Source organism: Puma concolor, chromosome E4, assembly GCF_028749965.1.
Source record: "Puma concolor isolate L17-30 chromosome E4, mPumCon1.1.hap2, whole genome shotgun sequence".
In the NCBI taxonomy this organism is placed as follows: Eukaryota; Metazoa; Chordata; class Mammalia; order Carnivora; family Felidae; genus Puma; species Puma concolor.
Genome location: NC_141683.1, coordinates 50,021,053 through 50,033,099, shown reverse-complemented (window position 1 = coordinate 50,033,099; position 12,047 = coordinate 50,021,053). Strand labels below are relative to the sequence as shown.

At 39.2% G+C, this 12,047-nt stretch overlaps 1 protein-coding gene across 13 annotated transcripts in view; it reads left to right on the top strand.

Annotated features, from left to right (window-relative positions):
* Positions 1-12,047, top strand: part of RASAL2 (RAS protein activator like 2) — a 361,137-nt gene that overhangs the window by 309,013 nt on the left and 40,077 nt on the right. For all 13 annotated transcript variants that reach the window (XM_086694779.1, XM_086694784.1, XM_086694783.1 and 10 more), the window contains 3 exons: positions 7,486-7,639; positions 9,647-9,745; positions 10,508-11,062. In XM_086694779.1, the coding sequence (XP_086550905.1) occupies positions 7,486-7,639; positions 9,647-9,745; positions 10,508-11,062 (808 nt within the window). The remainder of the gene's footprint in view (positions 1-7,485; positions 7,640-9,646; positions 9,746-10,507; positions 11,063-12,047) is intronic.

Here is a 12,047-nt window from a genome sequence, read left to right as displayed (position 1 = left end):
GGGACAGAGAGACAGGGAGACACAGAATCCAAAGCAGGCTCCAGGCTCCGAGCTGTCAGCACAGAGCCCGATGCAGGGCTGGAACCCACGAGCCGTGAGATCGTGACCTGAGCCAAAAAGTTGGATGCTCAACCGATTGAACTACCCAGGCGTACTAATACAGCTGGCTTTCTTATGATCTTGGAATTGAAGAATCCTTTGTAAGCATAAACTGGGAGGACTAATTATAAATATGACAGGAAGAGTACGAATTTACTTAACGTACAAAGTGCCACTTGTGTATTCAGAGAAAAAGTTTAGGAACACGAAATAGCAGTTTGTAAATCACAGAAAAGAGAATTGAGATTGCCAGTAAACATTAAAATGTCTCAATCTCGTAATTAAAGAAGTGCGTGCAAGGGCAGTGATGAAGCGCCATTCCTCACCAGTTATCCTGGCAAAAGTTTTCGAAGTTCAGCCCTATCCCATTTTGGTGATAGGGTAGAGAAACACGCACCTCTGGTAGGAGTTTACGTTGATGCCATGTTTTCTGTAGCATAATTTACCAGCATCAAAATTTTAAATGTGTGTGTTCTCTGATCTAGCAGTTTCACATCTGGAAATTTAAGCCATAAGTACATGCACATGTGCATAAAGATATGTCTACTAAGATACTTTTTGAAACTGGGTGGTAGTCAGAGAAAAAGAAAGAAAAGAAGAAAAAACTTACCTGATCATCAGGGACTACTGATCTACCATAGGCCCATGTAAGGGAATTTCGTATGGTTAGTAACAAGAGGCAAATTATATCTATGTGTTCCAATATGGCCAGAAGTCCAAAATACACTCTTAAGGAAAAAAAAGTATGGTAGAATCCCATTTGTGTGTGTGCGTGTATGTGTGTATACACATATATGTGTGTATGTGTAATGTACATGTATACATTTGGTTGTCTTTGTATAAAAATTTTTAGAAGGGGTCACAAAAATTATTAATATTTTATTATAGTTTATTATTATTGTCAACTGTTAGTATTTTCTACAGGAGATTGAGGAAGGTACCTATATTTATATTCTTCACCCTCTATCCTTCTGAGCTTTTGGAATTTATTACCATTTATTTCTTCATTGTTTAAGGGGAAGAAAATGATTAATTAGAAAAAAAAAAAAACAAACCTTCAACCTCATGTCTCCCTCTGGCTATTTCCTGTTGCCTCCTCTCCACCGTTAGACTTCACGAGTTAGTCTCCACTCTCTCACGTCCCATTCATTATCACGGCAATCTCATTTTTGTCCTCGTGGCTGAAATCACTCTTACCAAAGTCTCAATTATCTCTCAGTCCATATATCCAGTGGCTACTATTAATATTTTAACACACCGATCTGCAGTAATGGACAGTCCACCCTTCTTGGGAGCTCTCTTCCCTGGGCTTTTATGGTGCTTGACTCTTCCGGTTTTCCTTCAGTCTTTTAAATTCTTCAGTCTCTTTTGTCAGTTTTATAGATTTAGGTGTTCACATACCTTGAGTTATTTTCTCAGGACCTTTTCTTGCTCTGCATGTTGTCTTGCAGTAGTCACAGTGTGTCAGTCCAGTCAGGCTGCCAGAACAGAACACCGTAGACTAGGCAGCTTCTAAGAAACAAATTTATTTCTCACAGTTCTGGAGGCTGGGAAGTTCGAGATCAATCCTCCGGCAGATTCAGTGTCCGGTGAGGACCTGCTTTCTGATTCAAAAGTCCCAACTTTTCACCGCATCCTCATGTGGGGGAATGGGCTGTGGATCTGTCCTGGGTCTATTTCATAAGGTTATAAATCCATTCATGAGGGCTCCACCTTCATTATGTAACCACCTCCCAAAGGTCACACCTCCAAACACTATCACCCTAGAGTTTATCATTTCAACATAAATGCGGGGGGAGATCGCAAACATTCAGTATGTAGCAAACATCTAGTCTCATAGAAATGTGAAGCTTGTAGAAAACACCCGGTGCTCAACACGGCAAGTGCCCTCCTTAATATCCATCACCTGTTTAGCACCCCCCCCCCCCCCCCCCGCAACTCACCCATTTCCCCTCTGGTAACCATCATTTCTCTATAGTTAAGAATCTGTTTTAGGGTTTGCCTCTCTCTTTTTCCCCATGTTCATCTGTTTCTTAAATTCCACATATGAGTGAAATGATACAGTATTTGTCTTTCTCTGACTGACTTATTTTGCTTAGCATAATACACTCTAGCTCCATCTATGTTATTGCAAATGACAAGATTTCATTCTTCTTATGGCTGAGTAATATTCCATTGTATATATATATACCACATGCTCTTTATCTACTCATCAATCGATGGATATTTGGACTCTTCCCATAATTTGGCTATTGTTGATAATGCTGCTATAAACAGTGGGGTGCATATATCCCTTCAAATCAGTATTTTTGTATCCTTTGGATAAATACCTAGTAGTGCCATTGCCGGATTGGAGGGTAGTTCTATTTTTAACTTTTTGGGGAATCTCTACTCTCTTTTCCAGAGTGGCTGCACCAGTTTGCATTCCCACCAACCGTGTAAGAGGGTTCCCCTTTCTCTGGATCATTTCTTGGGGTTTTAAAAATTCGATATAGTTGTGCTTATATTTAATTTAATTAGCACCAGTAGATCTTATTCCATTTGCAATTTAAGGACAAAAAAAAAAGTAACAGGTATATTACCATACGGCACAATTTTTGTTAAAGAGATTGTTCCTAGTGTTTGTCATATTAGACGCCGGTTGAGTTTCCTGCCCTCCTAAACATGTTTTAATATTTATAATCTTGTCTTCCTTTGGTGCCTTCTTTCATTGCATGTATACATGTCTATGTACCAAAATAGGTTGAATGTCATTTTTGTCTATGATCATAAACTTCCTTACCACGAGTTGGTTAATTTAAATGACAGCTCAGGCTGACAAATATCCTATTTTACCATTAGCAATTGGGCTCATTAGATCATCCTGTTTAGAGGCTGAGAGCAGGGAGAGGAAAGACCAGCAATATATGTTACGTGTCCATAAATAGCTTTTTGCATGAGTGGTTGTGTGGTATACTTTTTAAAGCTAACATAAAAATCAGGGAGTAATTGAAGCAGTAAGGACTGGCTTTAATTGCAGCAGATAAACCAGTACAGCTGGTGCCGTCAGGGTTCTCAGGAAGGACAATTTTTTGAGCCCACAAGTAGAAATTCTGGCGAGTGAGTTCTAATGTCTTTGTTGTTGCTGTTGTTGTTTAATCCAGGGAAGGAAACCTTTAAAATTATAGTACAGGAAAAGGTCTGCTCTTTCCAAAGGTCTACCAGGTTGAAAAACAGTAAAATGCAGGGAACAAGTAAAGCAATGTTTTTCCCAAAGTGAGATCTGAGCTGCAATTTTAAAAAGCTTATTGGACCCTATGCACATTTGTTGGTAGAGTCCTGGGATACTGAATTTTGTTCTCAAACAGGGTAAAGTGCCTTGGGAGTACATACTGGTGAATGCAAGCGTGTATGGCCGCACCCACCCTATGGCTGAGCTGTTTCTTCAAGAATTCAGCGAAGCAGTCTGGAATCATAACTGCCAAGCCCAGCAGAAATTCACCTGCACTGGAGTGCAGGATTTTGTGTGGCAATAAGCATTTTTAATTAAAAGTTTCCAGGATGATTTGGAACTGAATCTGTAAACACGTGGCAGATTTGAGCTAGCACATCCAAGCACCAATAGCACTTCGGGGGAAATACGGCTTTTAAAAGAATTTGAATGGTGAAGCTGAGAAAAATCCAGCTGTGTTTTACTTAACATCGCACTAATCAGAGTTCTTTGACTCCATTTTTTTCCCATCCGTGTATCCAGTGGTGTGGGTATTGGCTCCCGGTCCCCCAACCCTTCACTTTTGTCTTTTAAAGGCTGATTTTAGGTAGGGCTGTGGGTTACAGCACTGGAATGCTCAGTCGCTGTGGTGAGAAATGGAAAGCTTGTCTTACCTTGTAGTTTATCTCTTAAATAGGTCAGAAGCAGCAGGTAATCTTCATCAGCAAAGCAATTAGATTTTTAACCCTTACCTATTATGTTGCTAGAGGCCTTGGAATTTACATAGAAATCAAGGTGGTCTGCTGGCCTTAAAATAAAATGTAGAGAATATGGTATTCCTTAATTGGAAGTAAAATTGCTTCTGGAAAGCGGTTTCCCAATTAAGCCAGGAAACAATTATATTGGCACCCTGAATTATTCTTGCATAATGTTTGGGATGGTGGGGGTTGGAGTTAGAGGTGCAGGTGCTGAGAAGAGAACCCTGTCTAGGAGTCAAGGGATTCACAAGGTCCACTTTCAAGGCTAGGTTCCTTGGTGAAGGTCATTGGCAGACTGGACTGGAAAAAACTGTTTTAAACTCATATTATTCTCTCAATAAATCCACATTCTACTTTACATTAGAAAAGTAAACTGTAGTGCCATACAGACAGAGCTGATAAAACCCTCTAGTAAGCAGATCTAAGCAAAATCAATTCACATGAAGGTACGGGAGGAGGTAAACATGATTTAGAGGGGACTTGAGTTCCTAATGCTGTTACACAGAAATATTTGCCCAGATAATACCTCTCCCCAACCTCAAGCCATTCCCAGGCTGCTTGACCTTCCTGTTTACTGTAATCCTGCTTCCCTGGGAATTCTCTCTTCTCAGAGATACTTTTTCCCAATACAGGAAGGGCTTGTTTATTTATTGAGTAGTAATGTAGAGCATGCTAGTGACTTTGGTGTTCACTTCATGGGTGTGTCGGTGTGCACACACGTACATACATGCATAACAATAGGGGATTCTGAACTAAGTATTAATGATGAAATTTCAATAAGTAGGAGGAGTTTTGAATTCTAATTCCAGACGTCTTGGTTGTAATATCTGTTGATGGCTGCATTTGGAAGTTAAACCTGGGTTTCGAAATGAAATCCGTTTAGCATTGGAAATACAGTGAATAGGAATTTCATCCAGTTTTCTCTTTTAAAAAAAACGGTGTAATCCAGATAAGTTAATATAAGATAATACCTAGGAACATTAAACTAGGGTGAACACTGCAAAGGAAATAGAACAGAGGTGCGAGGAAGGTTGTGCTTGCAAGGCGGGATGTAGCAAATGCCTTCTGCTGAGGGCAGGGAATCACAGTGAAGCAAGCTAAAGCTGAGATTCGCCCCTGAGTTAAGAGATTCTCCTCCACCCCCACAGTTGCCTATGGTTTTCTTCCTACAGCTTTTGACTTTGAGAAACTGTTAATGGAAATGAGCAGGGACGTTGCTGTTCCTTCCTTTCTGTCTTAAGATGGTCATATTCGCAGAGCGAGCTCCTGAGTCCTTCAAACCACAGCCTCTCCCTGCTGCCTCCCAGCCCTACTCTCCGGATAGGTGGAGCACCATGGCAACAGGCCCAGCCTCGAGCCCAGAACCTTGTTTGTGTTACCTGAGGGGCCGGATGCAGCCTGAGCAAGAGAAGAAGGAATATTACCTATCCTGCTGCCTGTTCGGGAAGATGACTTCTTGTTCCCTTGTTTGTGTTTCTGTTCTACTTCTGTCGGAGCCTTGAAAGCCTTGACACTTGGAAAGCGTTTATCCAGAGATGTTATCAGTAACAGAAGGCAGCAGGGAACCTCTCTCCTGTTGGTTCTTGTCTTCTAAACGAAGACATAGTTCAGAAAGTGACTTGCTACACCGTGACACGTAGCCCCGCTATGATTTGGGGTTGCACTGCCAGGTGGCTGTACAATTGCTTCATGTAGGTAGGCGTTTATTTTGTTTAAAATAAAATTAGTTTATGTTTTAGAATATTTTCCTTGAGAGCTTTCAAAATAAAAGCGAGCCTTTTGTCATACCGCCTTCTATTTAAAATATACCTTAATCTCTCCTATCGGAAGGCTCATTCCCAGAGCATGAGAGACTGTTCCCTTCCAAACAACTTCTCCTGGGAAAAATGGGCTGGGATTACTGTTTTATACGTGTTTTTAAAAAACGTTACAGTATCCTGTTAATCGGCTCCCTGTGAAATGTACTGGGAATGGTTATACGGTAACTCTATTAAAATAAATTTTTTTAGCCTTTAGTTATTTATAGTTGATGGCTGTGTTTGTAGTATATAAGTTATTGTTTTATCCAATAGAACAAAAGGAAATAAATGTTACCTTGTTATATTTTTATGTGGCAAAACAGTAAGTGGCATTTGTCCCTTTTGTACGTGTTTTGTGTACGTTTTATCAATGGGAAATATAAATATTGACTTTTTGACCTTAGAAAGGCTGCTGAGTATCAGAGCACATGTTTTTCTTTATAAACATTAAATGGCAGTTGTTATTTTTTTTTTATGTGTGTGGACCTAAGAATGGACTCAAATTCTTACTGCTTAGGATGATTCTTACTATATGGAGTTTGATTAAACAGTGTTAGAATAATGTTAACATAGCCATTTCAAGGAAATAAATAAAGCTCCTTATTTACTGTTTTACAAAAACAAATGTCTTTACACAGGCATTTCTTTTTGACTGGGTTACTTCTGCTTAAATATATGTATTTAGTTCTGGGTGTTTTAGTCAATAAATTCTGTAATTATTGAGTAAAACTGCTTGGCTTTCCAGTTCTGGATCCAAGAATATTTCGCTTTTATTGCTTGACTTCATTAATTCTTCCAAAGAGAAGGCAGCGAGGGACTAGCTACTGTCATGGCCAGAATCATTCACAGCATTCGTCTTTAAACAACCAAGAAACAGAATCAGCCAGGATGCCTGAATGGTGTTGACAAAGATTCGTTCTTCTATATGAGTGTTTGAACATTTCTTTTGAGGGTGGGAGGTTTCTTCAAGGCATTTTATTCTTTATTCATGTTTATACAGTAAAGCATGGATATGACCAAATGCTTGCCAGAAAAGAATTCCATATTGAGATGGAAATCAGATCTTTTGAAAGGCAGGGTCTTGTGCTGAAAAGTTTGGCTTTGACTGTGTATGAGTGTGTTTATTCTGCCAAAGCAGCAAGAAACAGAATGAGGATTCAGCCACTACTGTTTTGTCAAGGATAGAAGAGGTTCAAGCTATAGCCTGGGGAAAAAAAAAAAAAAGAAGAAGAAGAAAGAAAGAAAAGAAATGAAACATGTCTTTTGATAATACTTTTGCATGAAAAAAGAATACATAAGCCAGTTGAGTAGTATGTATTTCTCCAAGATAGGCATGAGAATAAAAACATCGTGGGTAGTGGAGCTTCTTGAACTCCCTCGATAATGGTATAAAATTACAGTATGTTTTTGTGCTTTATTGAAAAACAAGCGTGTATGTGTGTGCACACCCAAATGTATATGTGGCTGATATGTGCCATGCGAATATGGTTACTATTATTGTGGATTAACTGTCCATTTGCTGCTTATTTATTTTTCCCTTAAGCATTTATGCATTCGTTTTCAGCCTCCCATGCATTCATCTTTCATTTTCCTGTTGGCCATGTAGTACGCTATCTAAAATATCTTTTTCTACTTTTAGGGCTCGTGGTCTGCCTAAACTAAAAGAGTCACGTTCCCATGAGTCCTTGCTGAGCCCTTGCAGTGCAGTAGAGTGTCTGGATCTTGGCAGAGGAGAGCCCGTGTCAGTGAAACCACTCCATAGTAGCATCCTTGGACAAGATTTCTGCTTTGAGGTAAAAAGCATAGAAAGAAGGAAGAGTGATTAAACACCAAACGGATTTTCTCTCCAGTAATTTTGTGATTTCATTACTATGGTATTGATGATTTGATCATCATTAAGTGACTCTCAGTTGCTGAAAATTACCTACTTATAGGAAAAAGGTTGGGAATCTATTAATCTAATTACATTGGTCATTAAAGTTATTAATTATGGCTTCTCATTCCTTTTGGCCTAGTCTGCCCTCAAAATAAATGTGATCTTAGTATATTCTTGGCAGAGGTCACAAGCCTAACAATAACTAAGCTAGTATTTTAATTTTTCAGTCTTTGATAAAGATATCACCCAGCATGTTATCTTTCTCCTAAAAATTTAAGCCCCCAACTTGAGTGATTCTTTGAGGAGATTGACCAAGACCATAATTTTCTGACCATAATATGGTTGGTTTGAGATCTGAGACTATGTCTTATTTATTTTTATAATCCCCTGCATATAGCCCAGTCCCTGGCACATTGCAGGTGCCTAAATTCTTGAATGGATAAATTAATTGCCCTTCACCAGCAAATTATGACTATCACTTTTTATAAGGTAATTTGTCCCTCCCAAACTAAATGTAAACTCCCTCCTAAACTAAACTATTGGCCATTTGCAATTTAAAATTTAAAACTCTGGGGCGCCTGGGTGGCACAGTCAGTTAAGCATCCGACTTCAGCCAGGTCACGATCTCGCGGTCCGTGAGTTCGAGCCCCGCGTCGGGCTCCGGGCTGATGGCTCAGAGCCTGGAGCCTGTTTCCGATTCTGTGTCTCCCTCTCTCTCTGCCCCTCCCCCGTTCATGCTCTGTCTCTCTCTGTCCCAAAAATAAATAAACGTTGAAAAAAAAAATTATAAAATTTAAAACTCTGTGTGTGTGTGTGTGTGTGTGTGTGTGTGTGTGTGTGTGTATAATTGTTAGGGTTATGATTTGATTAATTAACATGAACTTACTAAGTAACTAGTGATGAATCTCATGATAGATGGCGTGGAAGTTGAAAGGTGTTTGATTCCTGTTCTTTGGACCTGCCCTAGCCCAACGAAATATAATGCAAGCCAAATATGTAATCCAAAATTTTATTAAACCCAAATATCATCGTTTTAACATGTCACTAATATAAAATTATCAATAAGCTTTTTTACATCTTTTTTTTTTAAAGTTAAGTCTTCAAAAGCTGATGTGTATTTTACATTTACAGTACATCTCATTTTGGACTAGCTACATTTCAGGTGCTCACTAGCTACCATATTGAACAGTACACATCATAATCTGATCTGATTTCACTGGGTTATAACCTTAGGTTGAGTTAATATGTGAGCACACTTCAACAATTTGAACAGGTCATTTATTGGTGTTCTTTTTTACAGAAGTCAATTGAATTTTTTTGTATTTGTGGAACTCAGTTCAACAGGCTGTACACCAGGCCCAGTGTTAGGTGCTAAGGTATATAGATAGCATAGTTCATTTTTAAAGGACAATGATAACAGTGGTCAGTAAGAAATGGGTTCCAAAGACAGTAATTCAACAGTGCTAACTCTTTTTACTTTCACTTAGTACCTGTTTTGTAATATTATAGTGAAGGCAGTCCTGAGAGATTTGACAAGCTGTTTTAGAGGCTCTCTTGTGTTTTCAGCTATTGTTTTGTTAACTCACTCAGAATCGAGCAGATTTGTTTACAAGTGTTGAAGATGTGGCCTGAAGGTTTTTAATTTTGATATTTCTGAACTGAAGGCCAGTTTTAAGTTCCTGACCTAAATTCTCAATGGCCTTTGTTCTCCTACCTGGAAATGCATACGGATGCTACCTACATACGAGAACAAAAAGCAGATGTAGGTGTAGAATATAGACATCGCAGAACTACCAAATATCATTTCTGTTTTCTGAATTATGATTTGGGTTCATAGCATATTCCTAAACTTTTAAATGATACAATGATGAAAACACAGCCCGCAAGCCCTATGTTTCCTTTTCTCTAATCTTTTATGTTGAAGGTTACCTACTTAAGTGGAAGTAAATGCTTCAGCTGTAACTCCGCTTCAGAGAGAGATAAGTGGATGGAAAACCTTCGTAGGACAGTTCAACCAAATAAGGTAATAGTGGCTTTGAGTGTCTAAAAATGTGTAACTCTGTAATCAGTAAGTTGATAGAAGGTAAATGCAGCAATCATACCTTAATTTTTATAGTGCTTTTAAAGCACATTTACACATGTTGTACTCAAAATAATCTTATTGCAGATATTATTGTGATTTTACCAAAATGGGTAAGAAGACTCCGAAGTTGGGGCGCTTGGGTGGCTCAGTCGGTTAAGTGTCTGATTTCGGCTCAGGTCATGATCTCACTATTCGTGAGCTCAAGCCGCACATCGGGCTTTGTGCTGACATCAGAGCCTGGAGCCTGCTTCAGATTCTGTGTCTCCCTCTCTCTCTGCCCCATCCCCTCTCATGCTCTGTCTCTCTCTCTCAAAAATAAATAAACATTAAAAAAAAAGTGACTCTGAAGTTATGTGACATGCCCATGTCCGAAGCTGGTGCACGACAGAAATGGGACTAGAACACTAGTTTCTGAACTGCTTCTTTTTTTATTTGCAGAAACTAGGCCAGTTGCCACTAGGCTGGCTATATTAGAACTTACATGATATTTTTTTAACCCAAGTAAATTGAGTACATAAGGCTAAGATTCTGATATCTTCTTGTTTAGAGTTTGCTATTATCCTGAACAAAGAGCTAGCAATCCCTTTCATTATTTAATGACCACCCTTAATAAAGTATATAGTCAGTATCACCTCCTGTAAAGGAAAATGTTGTTCTTCTGGGATTTCAGCTTTCAAACTCGAACTCGTTATTTTTTTATAGGACAATTGCAGACGAGCTGAAAATGTTCTTCGTTTATGGATCATTGAAGCCAAGGACCTTGCCCCTAAAAAGAAATATTTCTGTGAACTGTGCCTTGATGATACCCTCTTTGCTCGTACAACCAGCAAGACCAAAGCAGATAATATTTTCTGGGGCGAACATTTTGAATTCTACAGCCTTCCACCTCTTCATAGCATCACAGTTCACATTTATAAAGATGTGGAAAAAAAGAAAAAAAAAGACAAGAATAATTACGTCGGGCTAGTCAACATTCCCACTGCCAGTGTGACTGGTCGCCAGTTTGTAGAAAAGTGGTACCCAGTGAGTACCCCTACGCCCAACAAAGGAAAGACAGGCGGACCTTCTATTCGGATTAAATCGCGGTTCCAAACTATCACCATTCTGCCTATGGAGCAATACAAAGAATTTGCAGAATTTGTCACCAGCAACTACACCATGCTGTGTTCTGTCCTTGAACCAGTAATTAGTGTGAGAAATAAAGAGGAGTTGGCTTGTGCCTTAGTGCACATTCTTCAAAGTACCGGCAGAGCCAAGGTAAGTGGAAAAGGAGGGTTACATTACCCAAAATCTCTTCCCTACATTTTATGAACAAATAACCATACTATGTTTGGTATAGAGATCCAAATTGGAGAAGTACGCTTTGCTATCAGTAAAAAAAATAAAAAAATAAAAAAGTAGGAAGGAAACCTATTAGTAGTTGTCACATGCAGAAAAGATGGGGATTATAAAACAAAGAAGTAACATGGAGACACCAACAGATATTTATTTAAAATCCATTTGCGCGAAACATAGATACCAGGGCTAGCTCCTTCTTATCTGACAGAACAAATGGTAGAATTGGTGTGCTAATCTCACAGTGTGTTCAAGATTATCTTTAGTTCCAGAGTGTGCTGTATGATGGTTTTGCTCCTCACTATATATATTTTTTTAATGTTTATTTATTTTTGAGAGAGAGAGGTACAAAGTACGAGTGAGGAAGAGGCAGAGAGAGAGAGGGAGACACAGGATCCGAAGCAGGCTCCAGGCTCTGAGCTGTCAGAACAGACCCCGATGTGGGGCTCAAACTCATGAATTACGAGATCATGACCTAAGCCAAAGTCAGATGCTTAACCAACTGAGCCACCCAGGCACCCCACCTAACTATGTTTTAAGTTAAGATTAACTGATGACTCTATTCCCTAGTCACAGAAGTAGGAATTCCAGAAGCATAGTGGGCATCAGCAAGAGTCTTCATGGAATTAAAATCCCTTGGTATTTCCAAGGGATATTATTTAACTGGTAGCTGTTTGATGACATTTTTTTTTAATATGAAATTTATTGTCAAATTGGTTTCCATACAACACCCAGTGCTCATCCCAAAAGGTGCCCTCCTCAATGCCCATCACCCACCCTCCCCTCCCTACCACCCCCATCAACCCTCAGTTTATTCTCAGCTTTTAAGAGTCTCTTATGGTTTGGCTCTCTCCCTCTCTAACTTTTTTTTTTTCCTTTCCCTCCCCCATGGTCTTCTGTTAAGTTT